General features: G+C 29.8%; 1 protein-coding gene across 2 annotated transcripts; it reads right to left on the bottom strand.

Annotated features, from left to right (window-relative positions):
* Window positions 1-13,619: 13,619 nt before the first annotated feature.
* On the bottom strand, window positions 13,620-20,463 carry LOC143206255 (alpha-L-fucosidase). 2 transcript variants are annotated; one of them, XM_076419029.1, is made up of 9 exons: window positions 20,443-20,463; window positions 19,584-19,866; window positions 17,009-17,144; window positions 16,826-16,932; window positions 16,503-16,749; window positions 16,329-16,441; window positions 16,130-16,270; window positions 13,966-14,128; window positions 13,620-13,905 (listed from the first exon to the last, which is right to left on the bottom strand). In XM_076419029.1, exons 2-9 carry the CDS (start codon window positions 19,780-19,782, stop codon window positions 13,668-13,670), a joined length of 1,344 nt encoding a protein of 447 aa, XP_076275144.1. In that variant the 5' UTR covers window positions 19,783-19,866; window positions 20,443-20,463; the 3' UTR covers window positions 13,620-13,667. The 2 variants fall into 2 exon arrangements, with proteins under 2 accessions (XP_076275144.1, XP_076275143.1); XM_076419028.1 differs by lacking the exons at window positions 19,584-19,866; window positions 20,443-20,463 and adding an exon at window positions 17,548-17,834.
* Between the last annotated feature and the right edge of the window lie 458 nt (window positions 20,464-20,921).

Here is a 20,921-nt window from a genome sequence, read left to right on the forward strand (position 1 = left end):
TATATGCCTGCAATGAATAAATGTTATGACTAACAAAACCTAATCGATAGTTATTCCAACATTTACCTTTTTCCATCAGCTTTCTCTGTCTCTAAAATATTTGTTATAATCTTGCCATGAGCAATCCAATGTACCATTCTGAAATATTCGGGTCTCATTTAAATATATAAATTGATATATTTTTTCCTTGATTTTGTTATACGTTTTTAAAAATTTTATTATTTTAAAAAAATCTCTAGTTCCATTAAACCCCTTCGTGGATTATCTTTACACCACTTAAATCCTATGTTATCCAACAATGTATGAACAGATGTTCTATATCTCTCAAATAACTGCATATCTTTTAGTTTTTTATGGGATACTTTCCAGACTAACAAGTTTCTCTGAAATAATTGTATTAAATTATGTTTCGATTGAAAGAACTACTTACTGTTATACTTTTCGTATATTTGATCTCTGAAACACCACGCTGATCTTGATGCGTCACCTGTTTCGCATAAACACGGTTTCATCTTGGCAAATTTATCTAATATATAAAGTTATAATGTTTTTTATTTCTTGAGATCATAGTTCAGTTCCAACCTTCGTAGGGTGAAGACGTATTTTCAATACGGTCCAAGCTATAAAAAGATACCTTTCTTTAAAAAAACCCAGTATTTTATTACGGTTATTTAATTGAGTGTTAAAAACGCATAACAGATGCGGCTATCCGTCTCTCAGTGGACCTAAAGTGTAGTGAATACGTGTTTACGTGACCAGACAAAAGGACTGCATCTCATTTTTATTAGTGTTTAAAATTATTTCATCTTATTTTACAACAGTCCTTTTGAAATTCATTTATAGTATATATAGTAAAAAACTAGTGCTAAAATAACGTAAGTGAAAAATGAAGTGCGTGAAATAAACAATGTATTTATTTTATTTTTTTTTATCCTCTGGAAGTAAATTAAATAAAATATTAAAAATTAAAAAATGGCAAACCATAGCGATTCAACCAAATCACCTGCACACTTTGATATAAGATTAGAACAAACAGCAATAACGCAAATTCCACCATCAGAATGGACTACAGTCATTAACAAAAAACGATTGAGAAGTCCAGAAGAAGAAATCGCGAGGAAACAAACAAGAATCAGTGACTATTGGTTGCAGAAACCGATAGAGACAAAAAACAGTTTTAGCAACCTGTCGGAAGAAATTGAAGAGAACATACAACCAAGCCCTGAAAAAGTTGTTCCCAAACCACCAGCAATAACAGTCTATAAGGTAGGAATAATAAAAAACATCCATGATTTATTGAAAACCATTACTACGAACTACACAATTAAAACAGTGAGCTATAAAACAATTAAAATCCAATTGTTCGAAGCGGATCACTTTAAATTTCTTATAAAAGAATTAGATGAAAGAAACACCCAATACCATACATTCAGGCCAAAATCCGAGAGAACATTTAAATTCGTATTAAAAGGATTACATCACGGGACGGACTTTAACACCATCAAGGTAGCACTAGCTGAAAAAGGCCACGAGGTCGTAAATATTCACAATATACGACATCACACGACAAAAAAACCTCTGCCTATGATTTATATAGACATAACACCTAATGGAAATAATAAGGCGGTGTATGAAATCACCAAATTGGAAAATAATATTATTAAATGCGAACCACCACATATAAAAATAATTATACCACAATGCACAAGGTGTCAAGCGCACGGGCACACAAAGACTTACTGTCGCAAATCATATAGATGCGTAAAATGTGCAGGAGAACATAAGACAGGAGATTGTACTCGTAAAGTTCGCGATGAAAAAGTGAAATGTGTTAACTGTAACGGAAATCATCCAGCGAACTACAAGGGTTGCGCAGTTCACAAGCAACTACAGCAGAAACTCTATCCTGCCTTAAGGGAAAAAAGGCATCAACAAAAACAATCCACTACTACCAATCTACCACTACCCACCAGAACAAGTCAACCAGACATAACTTATGCCCAAATAGTTGAAAATGGTTCAGCACAAAAACGAGAGACAATATCTCAACCTACTGAAACTAGCAACATCTCAAGATTAGAAAATATGATGGCCAAACTAATGGATCAAATGAGTACGATGCTTGGTCTACTCACAACCGTCGTAAGCAAACTTGCCTAATGCCTGAAACCAATAGCTACAAAATCGCCGTCTGGAATGCCAATGGGCTCCAACAACACGCCAGGGAACTAAAAATGTTCGTAAATGAACAAAATATTGACGTTATGATGGTTTCCGAAACACACTTAATGGACAAGAATTATCTGAAAGTTCCTAAATATAAGCTTTATCATACAAATCACCCTGATGATAAAGCACATGGAGGTACAGCCATAATAATTCGAGATGATATAAAGCATTTCGAAAAAGAAAAATCCCGCAAAGACTACCTGCAAGCCACCAGTATAACCATAGAGGAAGCCCATGGACCATTAACAATTTCTGCGATTTATTGCCCACCCAAACATAACAACAAGGCAGAACAATTTCAAGAATTCTTCAGTACGCTAGGTAATAGATTTATAGCAGGAGGAGATTATAATGCAAAACATTTAATGTGGGGTTCAAGAATAATAACCTCAAAAGGTAGAGAACTGCTCAAAGCCATAAGGAAAGATAACTTACAACATATCTCTACTGGTGAACCAACATATTGGCCTTCAGACAGAAATAAAAAACCAGATACAATAGATTTCTGTATTACAAAAAATATTGATCCAAAAAAGTGTCAGGCAGAATCATGCTTCGACCTGTCTTCTGATCATTCACCAATAATAGTAACAATTTCTTCAAAAATTACCATCAAAGATAAACCCCCTTCTCTGTGCAATAATAGAACTAACTGGCCCTCATTTAGAGAAAACTTAGACCAAAATATCTCTCTAAACTTACCGTTACAAACTGAAATGGATATAGAAATAGCAGCAATAAATCTTACAAAAAATATACAGGAGGCAGCATATTCTGCGACTCCCAACAGTGAAACATTTCCAAGAAAAAATACACATATGTCATGTACAATACAGAAAAAGATAGCAGAAAAAAGAAAGTTACGACGAAATTGGCAACAGCAAAGGACTGAAGAGAATAAAAGAAAATTTAATAGGGCCATAAAAGAGCTGAGAGATCTAATCCAAGTCGAACAGAACCAAGGCATTCAAGAATACCTAGAAAACTTGACATCAACTGAGGCTACAGACTATTCGTTGTGGAAAGCAACAAAAAAGCTTAGGAGATCCCAGCAGCATAACCCACCTATTAAAACAAGCGAAAATAATTGGGCGAGAAGCAATAAAGAGAAGGCCGACATTTTCTCAAAACACTTAAAAAATGTTTTTAAACCTTTCCAGTCTCAGCTACATAAAGATGACGAAAATAAAATTACTAGCTTTCTAGATTCGCCATTTCAAATGGATTTACCGCACGAGAAATTAACGGTCAAAAAAGTTAAACATACAATAATGAGAGAGATTAATATTAAAAAAGCTCCTGGTTATGACTTAATTACTGGCAAAATTTTAAAAGAACTATCAGAAAAGGCTATAAAACTATTAACATATATATTTAATGCTATGCTACGAATTAATTACTTCCCTAGTATCTGGAAAGTAGCTAAAATATTAATGATACTTAAACCAGGAAAAATACCAGAAGATGTGACCTCCTACCGACCTATAAGTTTATTATCAATAATCTCGAAAGTTTTCGAGAAATTATACATAAAAAAACTAAACTATATAATAGAAAAAAGAAAAATTATTCCAGAACATCAGTTTGGCTTTCGCAATAAGCATGGGACTATAGAACAAGTGCATAGACTTGTAAACCAAATAAACGCTGACCTAAATGCCAAAAGATATTGTTCGGCTGCTTTCCTAGACATATCTCAGGCTTTTGACAAAGTATGGCATACGGGCTTGCAGGTTAAACTAAAGAAACTTCTCCCTCATCCGGACTATCAGCTACTAAAATCGTATCTCACTGACAGACATTTTATTGTAAATCAGGGCGATGAACATACCGAATTAAATCCCATATATTCAGGAGTTCTGCAAGGTAGTGTACTGGGTCCAGTACTGTATCTTCTGTATACGGCTGATCTGCCCACCACAAAAATAACTACTGTGGCAACATATGCAGACGATACAGCAATCTTAGCATCCCATGAAGATCCAGTCAGAGCATCAATAAACCTACAAACCCACCTGGAGCAAATACAATTATGGTTGAAGACATGACGCATTAAAGCCAATGAATCAAAATCCACGCATATAACGTTTACCCTGCGTAGAAGAACATGTCCACCAGTAAATATCAATCATCGTCAACTCCCCCAAGCAGACCATGTTAAATATCTTGGTATGCATTTAGATCGACGCCTAACCTGGAAGAAGCACATACTCTCTAAACGGAAACAACTAGGACTAAAATTATATCAAATGTATTGGCTCATTGGGCGCAAATCCAAGTTATCATTAGATAACAAGGTATTGCTGTATGAGTCTATACTCAAGCCCATTTGGACATATGGAATTCAACTATGGGGTACCGCTAGCAAATCTAATATATCCATCATTCAACGGTTCCAAAATAAGGTGTTGCGTGCCATTGTTGATGCTCCGTACTATACTTCAAATAAAGTGATACAACGCGATATTCCTCTAGAACCTATAACGAGTGTAATCCAACGTGTTTGTGTGAAGTACTTCGAAAGAGTGTCAGTGCATCCCAATGTACTCGCTAATCAGCTAAATATGCGACGTGTTAGTGAAGTGCGTAGACTAAAACGTTTAACACCACCTGATCTGATTACTGGACATATGTAGAGTTCAGAATAAGCATTAGAATAAGATTTCTTGAGATATGCTAGTGACCAATATACAGTGCATCTGCAAGGGGCAAACAAATATTCTCAATAAAAACCTCCGCGATTTCCAATTAATTAAAACAAAGAGTTAAAACAACGTTTGTCGGTTTATAACCCGTAATTATAATATTTTGAAGAATTTTCAGACGTTTGACAAACGGACAATTTTTGCAGGCTCATTTCGTTACATGTTCGAACACCTCTAACAGCATTCTATCTTTTTAAATGGAACAAAATGACAAGGATAATATTATCTGACTGTAACACGAATTTACAACTTTAGACAGACACATATTAACACTCATGTCACTGCTATTTTGAATTGATTATAGATATATCTATATGATTGGAACTGTATAATAAAGTAAGGGGAGGAGAATAAATCCCACAGGGCTCATAAATGGCTCTAATTGTTAGGATATAAAAGGTAGAAATTAGGGAAGCAATAGTTATAGAATTCTGCTACTCACAGCTATAACAGCCTGTAAATAAGTTAGTAATATATTAGACAGTAACAAAATCGTAGAGACAATTACGAAAATGAAGAAAAGCTATATATTCAACTATGACATATATATATATATATATATTATTACTTTGCAATTATTTTTAATTAGTGTCAATTGGTTACTGTACACTTTTTATAGTGATTATTTCAAGTTAAGTAATACATAAAATGGAAATAATTTAGATGGGTATAATCGAGAATAGTAATATTTTTTTATAGTATGCTTCTGTGGTATGGTAAATACAATTCATTCTTAACCATTTAAATGATTAAAATATTTTAACCCAAATATGTCAAGGTAATTTTTCTCTTATTAATATATCATTAGAGACAGTGTGTTATAAAAGATTATAAAATTATGTATATTATTTTAAAAAAATGAAAATTTTAAATTAATACATTATATATTATATTATTAATATATTAAGTTAACAAATAATTATAGTAACAAAAATATATATAGTAAAACATTTTATTCAGTCAACACGTATTAGGCTTTAATTCAAATCTGATAATCTCCAATCGATGTATATTTAAAACATATCATTTACGTCGTAATTAAGTTATTTCCCCTTTAAAGCATGAACAGATATAGATCTAAACCCGGCAACAATGCCGGATTTCGACCTTGTATTTCAAATATATAAAAATGCATGTATATAAATTTTTGAAAATAACTTATCCCTCGGTGTTCCACTTAAAAGTTGTTCTCTTTTTATCCCTAAAAAGCTAATCTCGTATCTCGGGTTGTCATAATTATGACATAGAACACAACTTGTATTTCATACATTACATACACACAAGGTTATCAAGAAATTGAAATGTTAAAATGAGCTTTTGCTGATGATCTGTTCATAACAGCTAAGGGCCTAGCACAAAATCTTAAACAGATGGAACAAATTGAAAAGAGAACGCGTAAATTAGTTTATATATCTGGTAATAGATATTGAAAGTAACTGAAGCCAAGATAAGGAAACTACTTCCAAGATTGGAAAACTTATGAATTTGTATTTGTCCAAATTTATTTACAAAAATGCATAATGAACAAAACGAAAAGGGAAATATACTTAGATATACTTAGGTACTATCAAATGGAGATAATGTAAATTATAGAAGTAACTAATAACCCCAATACGGAACCATTGGAAAGTATATACCAAGGAGACTATTTAGTCGGTGGTGTGTACTAGGACTTTTACCTCCGATCATTTTAAACAATTTATCGGGTACATTATGTATATAGGAAACAATACAATGTATTTTCCTAACGTTCCTTCAAGAATTGTTTGGTTTACTAGAAGTCATGTTCTCAACGGAATATATATTGAAATAATTTTCAATTTCATTAAAATGCATGTAAAATTAAATACCACACTTTTTTCTAAACGATTCATTAACATAATGATATGATAGATAATATTGTTAATAATTGTATGAACTATACAGAAACTGGGGCATTCGTAATCTTGGTTATTTCCTTTTTGTAAGAAAAGGCCTTCAGTCATTTCCTTTTGAAAAACGTTAATTAGACGATCTCAAACCCTTTCTTCTTATTTTAAATTTTGGTCGTCATTTAAATTCGGAAAAATCTTCCTCGTTTCAATGTATTCCGTAATGGGATGTCTTGAAAGTTTAAATTAGGTCCGATTGCTCGAAAACGAAGTCAAACCTTTGGTAAATTGGTTTCCATAAAAATGCTGCTTTCATTCTCAAGGAACATTATTGAAAAGTCGACATAAATTTTAAAAATTATTATATTAAACCATATTTCATGTTATATTTAATTCACTGTAAGTATTTTATGCTGGACTGTCATGAAAGAAAAAATAAAATCATCTAAATGAAAATTTCAGAAAATCAATCTCAATATAATTTGTAAAAATACATATGTAGCAATAATATACTAGATAATTTATATAAACTAATGGACACCCGAAGGTAAATGCAACCGCAGTATATTAAGTTATATTTATTTTATAAAAGAGTATACATAGGCAAAATAAATGGATAAAGAAAATGGGTAACAAAAATTTAACAATATAAAAATGCCTATGAAAATTTTGGCAATGTGTTCAAAGAATTCTTGTCCAGAAACTATTTAATTTGGAAGTTTTCTGATATCACAAATAAACCATAAATATATAAACCAAAGTTTAATATTTATAAGAACATGTTTTTATTGATTACATTTTACATTAAATATGGTTAGTACAATCTTAATTTACAAATTAATACATATACATATATAGTATAGATTTCTCAAAATTTATAAGAATATGACTGGAAACTAACAGAAGCACTATCCGAAATTTTTAGATAGATTTTTAAAATATTGATATATATTATAGAGAAGTTTAATGAGGTTATATTTTGAACAGCAACACAGTCGATTTTTAATGATGCATTATAGAAACAAATATCAACACATCTAAACATTTTATTGTCATTCAGTGTCTCAATAAAATGGTGAAGGCGATATGGTAAAAATTTGCTCCATTTATAGAAGATATAAACAACTTGATGCTTTGTTTATTTACTTGGAAACCTGTGATAGATCTATAGACATATTTTAATATTTTACAAATATTTTTAACAATATTAAAGGGCTGTATATAGAACCATTTCAACAATCACATTTAGAGCAAGAATATTTTTTCTTGCGTCTTTTGTCCCTGTAATTCACAAATTGATCAAGAATATCAAAATTTAAAATCATTAACATTTTTATATTAAAATTACAGTTAATAAATTCAAATTAATTAGAGTTTCGATGACAAATTAGAATTTAAAGACCATCGGGCCTGTCTATCTAACTTCCGTTTTTTTTATCAATATATTATACTGTTTGCAGAATAAAACGATACTAAAAAGTTTTTGAAATGTTGACAAAATATTGAATAACATTGAATAATATATATTTTTAGTTAATATTAAAAAACATTAACATATTTTAATATATATTTACAGATTTGTGGAACAGAAAAAGACAAGAACAAATTAACCGGAACAGAGAAGAGGAAGGCTGACGATGGTGAACCCAACAAGGATCTTAAAAAGGTAACAAAGCATTATTTTCAATTAATATAATTATAATTTTTTGACTAAAAACCTTTTTAATTTCAAATATTAAAATGTGTAAAAATTTTTATAAATTATGAGATTTTTTCAACATACATTTCTTAAATATTTAGGTGGTACTACTTATCAACTTTCGCAAATTATTTCACCTAAAATTATTTTGCATACGCTATAGTAAACTTAAAATTTCACAATATATAACGATACTTTTCACAAGAAAAACCTAATTATCTAAAAAAGCAGAAGAAGAGGAAGAGCTTGTCCATTAGAGTAATAAAGGCATTAGCCGAAAATCCTTTTTCGAGGGAAAGAGCAAGAAAACAATGGCTAATGTGACCGTCGCAAAGTAACCATTTGCGATTATTAATAGCCGTAATATTTCTGGTTCCTGATCAGTTTTATAACCTCGGACTTTACTAATGTGGTGTGTAAATGTATCTATTAAAGGCATAATTCCAGTCCTCTATTTAATGCCTCTGGAATATTTACAACTATGGGAAGGACGCGCAGACACCATTAATAGCTCTAGTTCTATCTGGCTTTGGAGAGAGAATTTATCAGATTTATAATTCTCATCTCTGGTTTATCGGACCGATCAGCAAACAAACAGTTGGGAATTTAGATGCAATATCTCAATGCATAAGGTCAATAGAAAGTTGACTTCAATTATCTGTTCTCTTTCATAATCTACTTAAACGATATTGTTAAATAAATATTATTATAACTCGAAATGGATGACATTAATATGATTTATTGGTTTAAAATATTCGTAATGATGTTGAATTGAAGTATCATTTCATCAATATATTAATTATTAAAATAAATATAAATTTTCTTTTCTGTAGTCCTTTTTTACAAAAATGTTACCTTATAAAAAATTAATATCTTAAACTAATTTATTTTACGGGTTGCTCTTTATGACTTCCATACAAAAGATTTCGTCAGAGAAAAAAATATTTAGGAATTCATTCTGATATCATGCCATATGTTCAAATCATTGCAACCTATGTTATCAACCTATGTAAACTAGTTGTCGCATCTTAATCGATTCTTTCATTTTTTCTCGTAGAGGCATATAGAATATGTCTTATACATATCTTTTGAAAAACTTCAAGCTTACTGATGTCAAACTCTAAGGATATCCAAGTCTTGAGAACCCGATTTTAATCACAGCTGTTAGAGATCTTCTCTTCCATACGCACCAAACTTTTATTTCAACCGTGACTTTCTTCTTCTGCATTACTGACAAGAAATATTTAAACTCCTGAATTTAAATGAATATCATTAATATTAGCAATGGCAAGTGCGTTGATCTTTATTTTCGCGCTATCATCGCCGATCATCTCATAGGCCAAGAGATGTATAAAATCATATTGAACCCCATCTCTCTTTTTGAATACTTCATATAATTGCGCCCACTATATAGCAAAATTGAATGTCAATGTATACAGCAAATACAAGAAAGCAATAAATATAATAGTCACACGCTTTCTACAACATCTTTCTCGTATTCGTTCATAAACTGGTGGAGTGTCTATAGACAAAACACGATTCGGTCTAAATCCAGCCTAGTTTTCAGAAATAGTTTTGTTTCTTTTTTGGGAACTCTTTGAAGTCTTTATATAATCTTCATAAATACTGTTCCGACAATTATTATTAAACTTATTTTTCGTTAGCTTTCATAATTACATCTGATTAAATTTTCGAAATACTTGCTATATAACATATGTATATTTATATATTATATGGGAGTAAATTAATTTGTAAATTGAGATTTTACTAAGTATATTTAGCGTATATTTAGCGTAAGATGTAATAAAAAGGAAATAGTCAATATCAATATATAGTTAATATCAATATGAATCAATATCAATTTTTAGCCTTAACTCAAGAAGATTGTCTATTTCTCAGCCAACGCGCTGCTGTTGACTCATCAAGACCACTACTAGCCATTAGCATGTCATATTTACGTTTTCTTGGACAAAGGTGTACTTTTAGGAAAATATGCCGACGTTCATCGTCAATAAATAAACAAATACAAAAATTTTATAAACTGTGTCTTTGAATCTATTCATCAACTTTGTATTGAATAACTTATCGTAACCAGAACATATCCAGAATTTGTTTTATGTATAGCATTTTGAATATATTGGTCTTAAAAGATATAAATATAATTAAAAATCTGATTATAGACCGTATTGTAATATCTCACTTCGTCAAACAAATAGTTAATCTGTTCGAAGTTTACGTGGCAATCTTTATGGAGAATAATTAATAAATTATCTATAACTATGCTTTATGTTATACCACACTCTGTAACATATCTGATATGCCAAATGTCTTATCTGTATACTATACCTCTAAAATATAATACTAAAAGGTATTCTATTTTTACCTGAAATATATGATTAACTAGTTATGATAATCAATTGCAATAATCTAAACATATTCTTGTTTTTACTTTTTTTATATAACTGACCATGTGCTTTATTTTTATTTTTATGATAAACTTGAACAGTACTAGTAAATATTGAACATACATCAATAAAGTCCAATGATTTACTTACAGTATGCAGATTCGTATGCCCATGGTACAACATTTCTTTAAAAGTTACTCGAAAATATAAAGTCTTCTCAATTTACTTTATATACTTTTTTGTTACATGTCACTAGAAACTTTCAGAAATAGTTAAGTTTCTAGTGACTATAATGAACATTATTTATTCTATAAGCTTTGTTTTGTTCGAGACTCATTTTAAACACGAAAAGAAAAAGGGATGGTATTACTTCCAAAAACTGCAATAAAAACCAAATTACAATTATGTTATTTTCAGAACTAGCAGTTTCTAAATTACCCCCTGGCCATTTATACGACCATTCAAAATCCAAAAGTCAAATTATCAGAGCACCCCATGTTTTTATGGCATCATAATCCGCGAGAAACAAAGCTTCTAACAGCCTACGAAACCCCAAACTTTCTCCAAAGCCATTATCCGTCTAATTGGCGCAATAGAATTTCAAAGAAAATACATTTCGGTAAATAATAACGTATTCTTATTAATCCGGCAACGGAATTTTCTTTTGTCCTAATTAAATAAAGACGAAAGAACGGAAAGGGAACGGCGGTTTTTGTTTGTTGTGTCGTAATTTTACTCGCGACTCGACAAACCAGTCACGTCCAATACAAATTTTCAAAGCAGAACAGTTAGACAACTGATTCGACATCTGGATTTTATCAAACTCTATTATTCTAATCCCATATTTTATAAAACTTATATATTAAATGTGTTTCTCAATTTTTATTGATATTTCAGCACATGCACATGCACTCGAACATTGTCATGCAATAACTTGATTGTCTATTTCTCAATAAATATTTTAGTCTAACTTTGTTAATTTAGTTATGCAATCATCGTTGTGATCAATCTCTTGTAGATTAAAATAAAAGATTTCCTTGTACAGCCAATTACACAGAAGATAACCTGTGGATTTTTCTCTTTTGGTGCCAATATATCTATTATTACATTAAAAATTATTGCAAAGTATATGCTTTTCATATTGCTTCAAAATTTTCCTAAAAGTAATATTTTCTTGATGATAAATCCATGATTATGTACTTGTTTATATCTTGATCTAAGTCATGCTCAGGCGACACATGAGAAACTTAGATGATAAGTTTATAATTTAATTATCTGATGAAAATGTTTACCAATATCTACTTAAGTGACTCCTAGCTGAGCTGCGAGTTCCTATTATAACTGCGTTGTATGTGCGTGATCTTTCAATCAATATTCAAACCATTATATTGAAACTATAATAAAGAAAAGGGGTGTTTTTAGAATTTACTAACATATATATATTTTACAAGATACAGTTATATTCAGGATGTAACAATTTTGAGAACCAAAGCTGTTCCTCTTTTAACTCTACCATATCGTAGCACAAACTTCCAACATAGTTTGGCATGTGGCATTGGCAAGTTTCAAAAATTTTACCAAAGCAACATAATGAGCTCCTAAACTATTACATCGCAACCAGAAACATGATGAATTATTTTCTACCATAAGGAAGCTAATGCAGGTGTACCACATCGAAATATATTTATACATATGATATACCACATGCAAAATATCAACATAGCTACTTTTGCTGATGATATGCAATACCTGCTGTTGCAGACAACAGTGTAGAAATATCAGACGATTCATAGCATAAATAGGCGGACTAAGGCATGGAGAATAAAACTTAACCAAAGTAGAAAGATGCTTATTGAATTTACGTGTAATCAAAATGCACATATAACAATAACAATGAACAATAATGTCATACCAAATAAACAAAATACTAAGTATCTTGGAATCAAACTTTATATAAAACTTCGTTGGGAGAAGCAGATTAAAAGTTGAGAATTGAGAAGGAAAGAATTTAATTTAAAGCTGCCGAACGCTATTTTACATCACAAAATAAACAGAATAATCCATTTTATATAACATTCGGTATTGTAGTACAACATCTACAACTTTAGATCAAGGATTATTATTATATTTAATCAAAATCCAAATTACTAAATTTTAATTGTTCAAATTTTGCCCATACGTCTACTTCTATTAGTTTACTAATCGTATTAGTATTTAGTATTGGTTATACTTGTTATGCTATTCTGCTGTTAAATTGTGTGTCATATAAAGTATTTTATTTTGTACACTTTACGTAACATGGCTTTGTTGCCGCGGGCCATAACAGCCTAATCGGGAAAGTAAACTGAGACTTTGCTGAAAATCAATAATTTCTAGCAATATTAAAAAAGCTGAAAAACTATTTTGTTTTCAAGAACCAATCCCCAAAATATCAATACGTTCAAAAAAAATGTTTTTCTTAATAAAGAAAACACTTTGTGTGTTAACGTGGTATATTTACGTATTAATACTGTTAATTTTATTAGTACAATGGCTAAGATTGAATAATGGCATTCACATATATATATATATATATATATATATATATATATATATATATATATATATATATATATATATATATATATATATATATATAATGATTTTCACTATCAAATATCTTCATATCAATCTTCAAGACAATAATTGAAACTATAACAAAAACAACGAGTTTTTGGCATTTACTAATATAGATATATTTTACAAGATACAGTTATATTCAGGGTGTAACAATTTTGAGAACCCAAGCTGTTTCACTTTTAACCAAATCTTTGTCGGGTAATCTAATTTGTACTTGGCCGGAACTTAAAACCCACTTTAATTTTCCCTGGTTCCCCAATAAAGTCACAGCAGTATCGTCGTTAGAAAATAAGTCCACTGGAGATGCCAACGATACCGTATTATTATCGGGCCATTCCAAAACAATGGCATAGACCGCATTATCTTTACTCGTATACCTGAAATAAATTAACGTTCGCTTGATTTATTTAACGGCGGCTATTGTCTGCAAATATTACCAGACGTTTCCATTGAGGGTATCGTTTTGGAAGGACCAAGGTTTTGATGCGTATATCGCCTCGCCGTTAATCGATAACCAGTCTCCCAGTTGAGTAAGTCGTTCCTCGAAAATAGGACTGATTATTCCGTCCTTTGTGGGACCAATATTAATAAGAATATTACCTAAAAAATTATTTTAATTAATATTTAATTTTCGCTAATATTAAATATGTGACTGACATTTTCTTCGACATTTAAATATACTTAAAATAGAATAGAGCTTGACATTTTTTCACATTTTCTTGTATGTAAAATTTGTACAGAATATATATGCTGCATAGTATTATCTTCATTCGCCATTTCTTAATCCATTCAGTAATGTTATTGACAACTATTGCATCTTATAAAACGTGTAATTGTCAATATATCGAAACGTTTTAAAGGGGGTTAGAAAATTTGAAAATAGGTAATTTTAAATTCTACGGAATTAAGACAAATACAACAAAATCTCAACTTTTGCTAAAACTCATAGAAATAAGTATTCGTTAACGTTTACATTTTACAGAATATTGAATAATTGAAATGATAACAATATAGGTCCATCCCTTTGTGATAAGAAGAAAAGGTTTTTCTCTGGGATATTATAATAGGTAATAAAAAATATATCTTTTGATAATCGTCAAAAGATCGAAAGAGAATTATGAGGTGTTCCGGAGCGTCCCAGTTAGTTGACACCAAATATGAATATCTATGAGATTCTCAAATATATGTGGTGGAGATATGAGATGCTTTGTTACATAACAACTCTCAAAAACGTGTTGCTTCTGTGAAAGTTTTCCCACTTGGCTGCATCTGACTATCATTGGTCTCTGACAATGCGGCACGGCTTATTGAATACAGTTTAAATACATTACTATGTGCGTAAATCTATGTCAATGAATTTATCTCTTCAAAATCTGTAAGTTTGTTTCACTACGACAACCGTATGTGGCCTGAGAGATGACACAAAATTAATAAACCATTTTTATTAATTTATAAACCATGTATATGGTATATATATATATATATATATATATATATATATATATATATTATATATTATAACCATGTATAATATAAACATATTAAATAAATTATTATTTAAACAATAATTTATTTATTATTATTAATTATTTAATAATTAATAAACCATTTAAAAATTTTATTGATTAATTGAACTGAACTAAAGCTGACTAATGGCACTATTAATTATGTACACTAGTATAGTTGCCTGAATTTTTAAAACTAAGATCAGATTGAATTGACCCTATTTTGCAAGTCAATTATTAATATTTAAAAATCAGAAGCCAAAAGTTTCTTATTGTTATATCATATTATTCATATTATTATATAAGAGAGATAAGACAACTTAACGTGTGACATCAAAAGATGTATATAGATAAACAGATATAAATTACAACATTATAACTAAAAATTCAGATTACTATTCAGACGAAAAAAATATAAAAAGAAATATATCTATAAAAGGACTAAAATATAAGTAAATAACTATTAATCGATAATTTTTGCATAAATTACACTCCGATACTGATAGATGACGTAACAAGGTAAAGATAAACTAATAGTAGTAGAAAAGAAAACATTAAGGAGTATACCAGGACCCACAAAAATTAACAAAAAGTCGAGAGCGAATACGAAAAGTAGAAATAAATATAACAATAAACCACTCAAACGAACTGAGAGTAAAATATTTGGAGTTTATAAAAAAGTATGACTAGAAATAACTTCCAAATATAATAATGATGTGGATGCCAGGAATCAAAGGAAACGAGGAATGATCAAGGTTTATATAATTGGATGAAGTGAGATTTAATTTTTTGAAAATAGGTATAGAAGAAGAATGCAAAAAAGCATAAAAGATTGTTTATCATCAAGCAAAATAAAAACCGAACAGTAACTGATATCGTACAAAATATCTAAGAAGTTTAATTCAGTCCAAATTGTAGCAAGTTTATCATTATTTATAAAACAAATAAAATATTGACTAAAAATTAATATTCAATTTTTGTTGCATTTTAGTTTTGTTGCACAAGATCTAGTTTAAACTATCTTATCAATCTGACATTATATATTAAAAACATATAACCAGTAGTCTCAGAATATAATATGTTTCATATTATTTACCTCCACAACTTATTGTTCGCGCTAAAAGGGATATCAGTTCCCCTTCATTCATATAATCAGCCAATGGAGCATTTCTTCTAAATCCCCAGGATTTCCTATCTATGGTCATGGCATTTTCCCATTTATGCTTTTGTAATGTACCTGAAAGTAAATTCTATTTTTATTATACACAATAATAAAATATATAGCAAGTTCTTGCCTGGATCATATCGGTCAGAACAGGTATAGAAATCACCATGGTTACAAGGAATGTCTTTACCCCATCTGTCGTTGACTACTACCTCATCTTTAACTGGACTGTCATTGTAAAGCCTAAAAAATTAATAATTTATAAATACCTTATTTGGTTTTAATTACAATTGATATAACATACCATGCAAGGAAATCAGTCGATTTCCAATAGGTGTCTGGAGCTTCCCAATCACCATCAGACCAAAGAATCGACGGTTGATAGTTATTTACTAGTTCTTGCATTTCAGGAATAATTTTGTTTAAAACAAACTCCTGCGATTGAAAATTGTTGGCTTTGTCAGATAAATATATGGGATTAAACCATTCATATAAAGAGTGATATACGCCGAACTTCATATCTGCCTCTCTCACGGCGGTTCCAAGCTCATCTAACATAGATAAATAAGCATTTGTTAAAAAGTTTCATACCAACCATTAATAGTCATCAAAACATAGTATACTAACCAATAATATCTCTATGGGGTCCAATATCTTTAGCATTCCAACTGAAAGCATATTTTGATGGCCACAGTGTGAAACCCTCGTGATGTTTGCTTGTTAACACTACATATCTGTGAATTAGATGTAATTTAAAATCAATAATTAATGACAGAGAGAGAATCTCCATATGACCTGATATAAACTTACTTTGCTCCAGACTTGGCAAATATATCTGCCCACACTGTGGCATTAAAGAATTCTGCCGTAAAATCTTTAGCGAATTCTTGATATGAAAAATCTGGGGGATAATTGGCTTTCATATACTTATCAATTTCTACGTCATCTGCAAAGAAAACATAATTAATTTTTAATAATTTGATAACTTACAATCTTAGAAATAATATACAATATTAGAAATATACCATCACCATAGTTAAATAAAAACTATTAAATACCAAATAAATCTTATTAAAAATGTGTAACCTAAGTTGTTATGCTTATAATGAAATATTTCTCTTTTTAAAATCTTCCCAGTAGATTAGAAGTTAGAAGGAGAACCTGAAGTTTGAATAATTGCTATTTTATGACGTAACGTAATGTATACTCACTACACAAAATCGGTAGAAATATTACCATTATATAGTTTTGATATTATCGTATTATTAAAATTTATTACATTTATTTTATATATTTAGCTTTACGCAGTTAATAATAATTTACGAAACAAAGAGAGTAGAAAAACTTACAGTGTGATTTCCAATAGGCCCAAAACCACTCAGAATGTATACTGGGTACAGAAAATATACCCCAATGAATAAAAATTCCCACTTTAGCATTATCATACCACTTGGGTAATGGACGTTTATCTAAACTAGCCCATGTTGCGTTATAACGACAATAAACTAAACCAAAACACCACAAAACTACGAATAATAAGCACTTCCACGTCATGATGCTCTTTATAAAATCAATTAGCCGTACTAGCAGGATGTATTTAACAACCGTTTAACAGATAACGGTTATAGTATTACGAAGAATAAACGATAAAAAAAATTATTCAGCTGAGGCAAATATTATTTATCTCAATTGTAAATATAACTCTAATGATTGTTAATAAACATTTACATCATATTTATTACGCCATTACATAGTTATTTTATTTTAATTTTTGAGTTTTTACTAAAGCCTTTATATAAGAATATATTTCTATAAAGATATATCCGACAGATGGCGATGTTGCTTAACCTTTATGACCTATAAAGATGTTGTTGAGGCAAGGTCAAGGTTGCTAGGATAACTTAGAATGAAGGAAGACAAAATACTACAATATCTGTCGTTATTTACAACATAAAAAACGCGTTAATGCAAACAAGCCAATATAAACAAGAAAGTAATAGTGGTTCACATTAAAACTAACACAAAACAAAAGTAAATTTAAATACAATAACAATAAAAGGAGTTATAAAACGTACTACCTTGTTTAATGATGCTTAGAAGATCCCTAAAATTATTATGATCCCAGAACCAGGAAAACCACCAGATCACCTAATATATGTCTTATGGTTATCAATAAAAGCCAAGGTATTTCAAAAATCTCATATTGAAAAGATAAAATTATAGAATGAAAAGATTTAACAACTACCCATCAGTTTGGTTTTATGAACAAACATTAAATAACTGATCAGATGCATATAATCATAGACGTCTTTGTAAAAGCCTACGAAAGTAAAAAGCCCGCTCAGTTATATCGTAGCCCAAATCTCCAATCTTCGGATCGCCTCGTCCTGGCATGTGGAATTGGCAAGAAATGTTCAGAAATGTTACCGAAACAAAATAGTGAACTTCTAAACACTTACATCTCAGCCAGAATCTTTAGAGTCAAACAAGAGAAAGCCTTTTCTATCATAAAGAAGCTAAAGAAAGTGCACCTCATCGAAATGTATTTATACATGTGATACACCATATGTAAAATATCAGCATAGTTTCATTTGCTGATGATACTGATAGTACTTGCCGTTGGAGATAACAGGAAATATCATACGATTAACAGCATAAATAAGTGGACTAAGATGAGGGGAATACAATTTAATCAAATCTGAACGGTGCATAGTGAATTTACGTATAACGAAACTGCATATAGAAAAATAACAATGGAGAATATAAATCTATAGACAAACACTATCTTGGGATGAATCTTGGTACAAAACTCCGTTGGGGGGAGTAGATTAACAAGGGAAGAAATGAACTTAATTTGAAATATAAAAAGGGCAAATATAATCCAGTTATGTGAATGTTCTGAATGCGAAAAGTAATGTAAAATTAAAAGTTTATTAAAACTTAACAGAAAAAAATAGCAGTGTCTATTAATACATGAACATTATTACTACAGAGAATAAGTAAGGATCGAAAGGTTCTCCCAGTCATATACCTAATTTTTAAAGTATTTATTGTAAAAACAAATTATAGATTAGCCGGCAAGAACCGATATATATTAAGTAATAAAACTAATATTCAAGAACTTGAAAAAGAAGGACAAAAATCTATTTCTCTCATCATTCATGATTAATTCGTTTTGAAAAATTATTTTTTCTATTTTGAAACAGATTTGAGCGATATAACACAAATTACAACAAAACTAATAAGAAAATATATTAATTTTTTATAAACAAAACATTTAAAAATAAATAACATAGATAATAATTTACGTTACAAATTCGAAAATAAAGTTTTAAAGTCGATAGAGTTTTTTTGTGGTATCTTATATCGAAATAAACTAACTTACTAGATTTCCATGTCGCCCAAAACCATTCTCCGGAAAAGCTTGGCACTGCAAACACGCCCCAATGGATAAAAATTCCAATTTTAGCGTCATCGTACCAAGAAGGTATCTCTCGGCTATCTAAACTATCCCAAGTAGAATCAAATTTAGCCAAACTGTGGCTTAGAGAAGCCAATATTAACAGAAGCGCTGCCAACTTCATATTTCTGAAGTAAATAAAATCTGATTCACCATATTTCGGATTTATAATTATTATATTATAGCATAAACACTTCAGGGCGTTTACCTAAGATAACAAAGAGAAGTAAAATAGATAATGTTAATAAGACCGCTTATCTTGAGATGAATCTAAATATTTTATTACCACATTTCAATTGAAAGTAAATATTACAATTCATATCAGATTTAAGAGGTTGTTTACAAATATTAAAATAAAAAACATAAGTATCCATAAATAAATAACACATTGTATACATTTTAAAATATTCAATGTTTATATAATTAATATAAATCCAAAGAAACCCAAATAAGATACTTATACTAGCCTATTTTACAATCTAATGGAATTCTCAGGAATTAATAACCATTTTATTCGAAACAATTTTTTGGGACGTGTTATTAAAATATAAACTTTATGCAAATACTTAATCCGTAACTTCACAAATTTGCATTTTAATTATAAAAAAAAATGCCGGGCATGATTGAAAAATATGCAAAATGAGCTGTTAAAACTCCTTTTTCATAAATTAGGACCAGAAATTGAGTTAGAGTTCGCCCCTATTGAAAATCCGACCAAAGCAACTGTTTTAATATAAGGAATTAAAATCATTTCGTACGTTTATTTGAGTATCTTTTAAAGTACCTTAATTTTATTTTGGTTGACTTATCACTAAACAAAACAAACAGTTTAATAATTAAACAGATCTATAAAATCCAACAAGGCTATCCAACAAGGCTTGTTATCTACGGACAAATATACTATTGTATTAAAAAAATAACATTAACATATTCTTGACTATTTTCTGGACCCTATCTCATTCCTTTAATTCTAGATTCGGAATCACTGTAACAAATCCTTATTAACAAACTTAATAGTAACACTAAATTGTAACAGATCCTTAACATTATTTTTGTTTTATCGAAATGGACAATAACTAACAAGACATACTATCTGAGAACAGAATATATCGTGATCATTATTATTGCTGAAAATGAATATTCAATTTTCATATTCATAAAAAATCTTGAATTTTATCTATAACTAACTAGTTAATGATATCAAATTTAAATATAATATAATGTTCAAATCTCTAGTCTAAAATATACATTATAGTCAGAATA

The sequence above is a fragment of the Rhynchophorus ferrugineus genome, unplaced genomic scaffold (assembly GCF_030347505.1).
Source record: "Rhynchophorus ferrugineus isolate W39M unplaced genomic scaffold, kcgeb_rfMv2 rfM614, whole genome shotgun sequence".
Lineage (NCBI taxonomy): Eukaryota > Metazoa > Arthropoda > Insecta > Coleoptera > Curculionidae > Rhynchophorus > Rhynchophorus ferrugineus.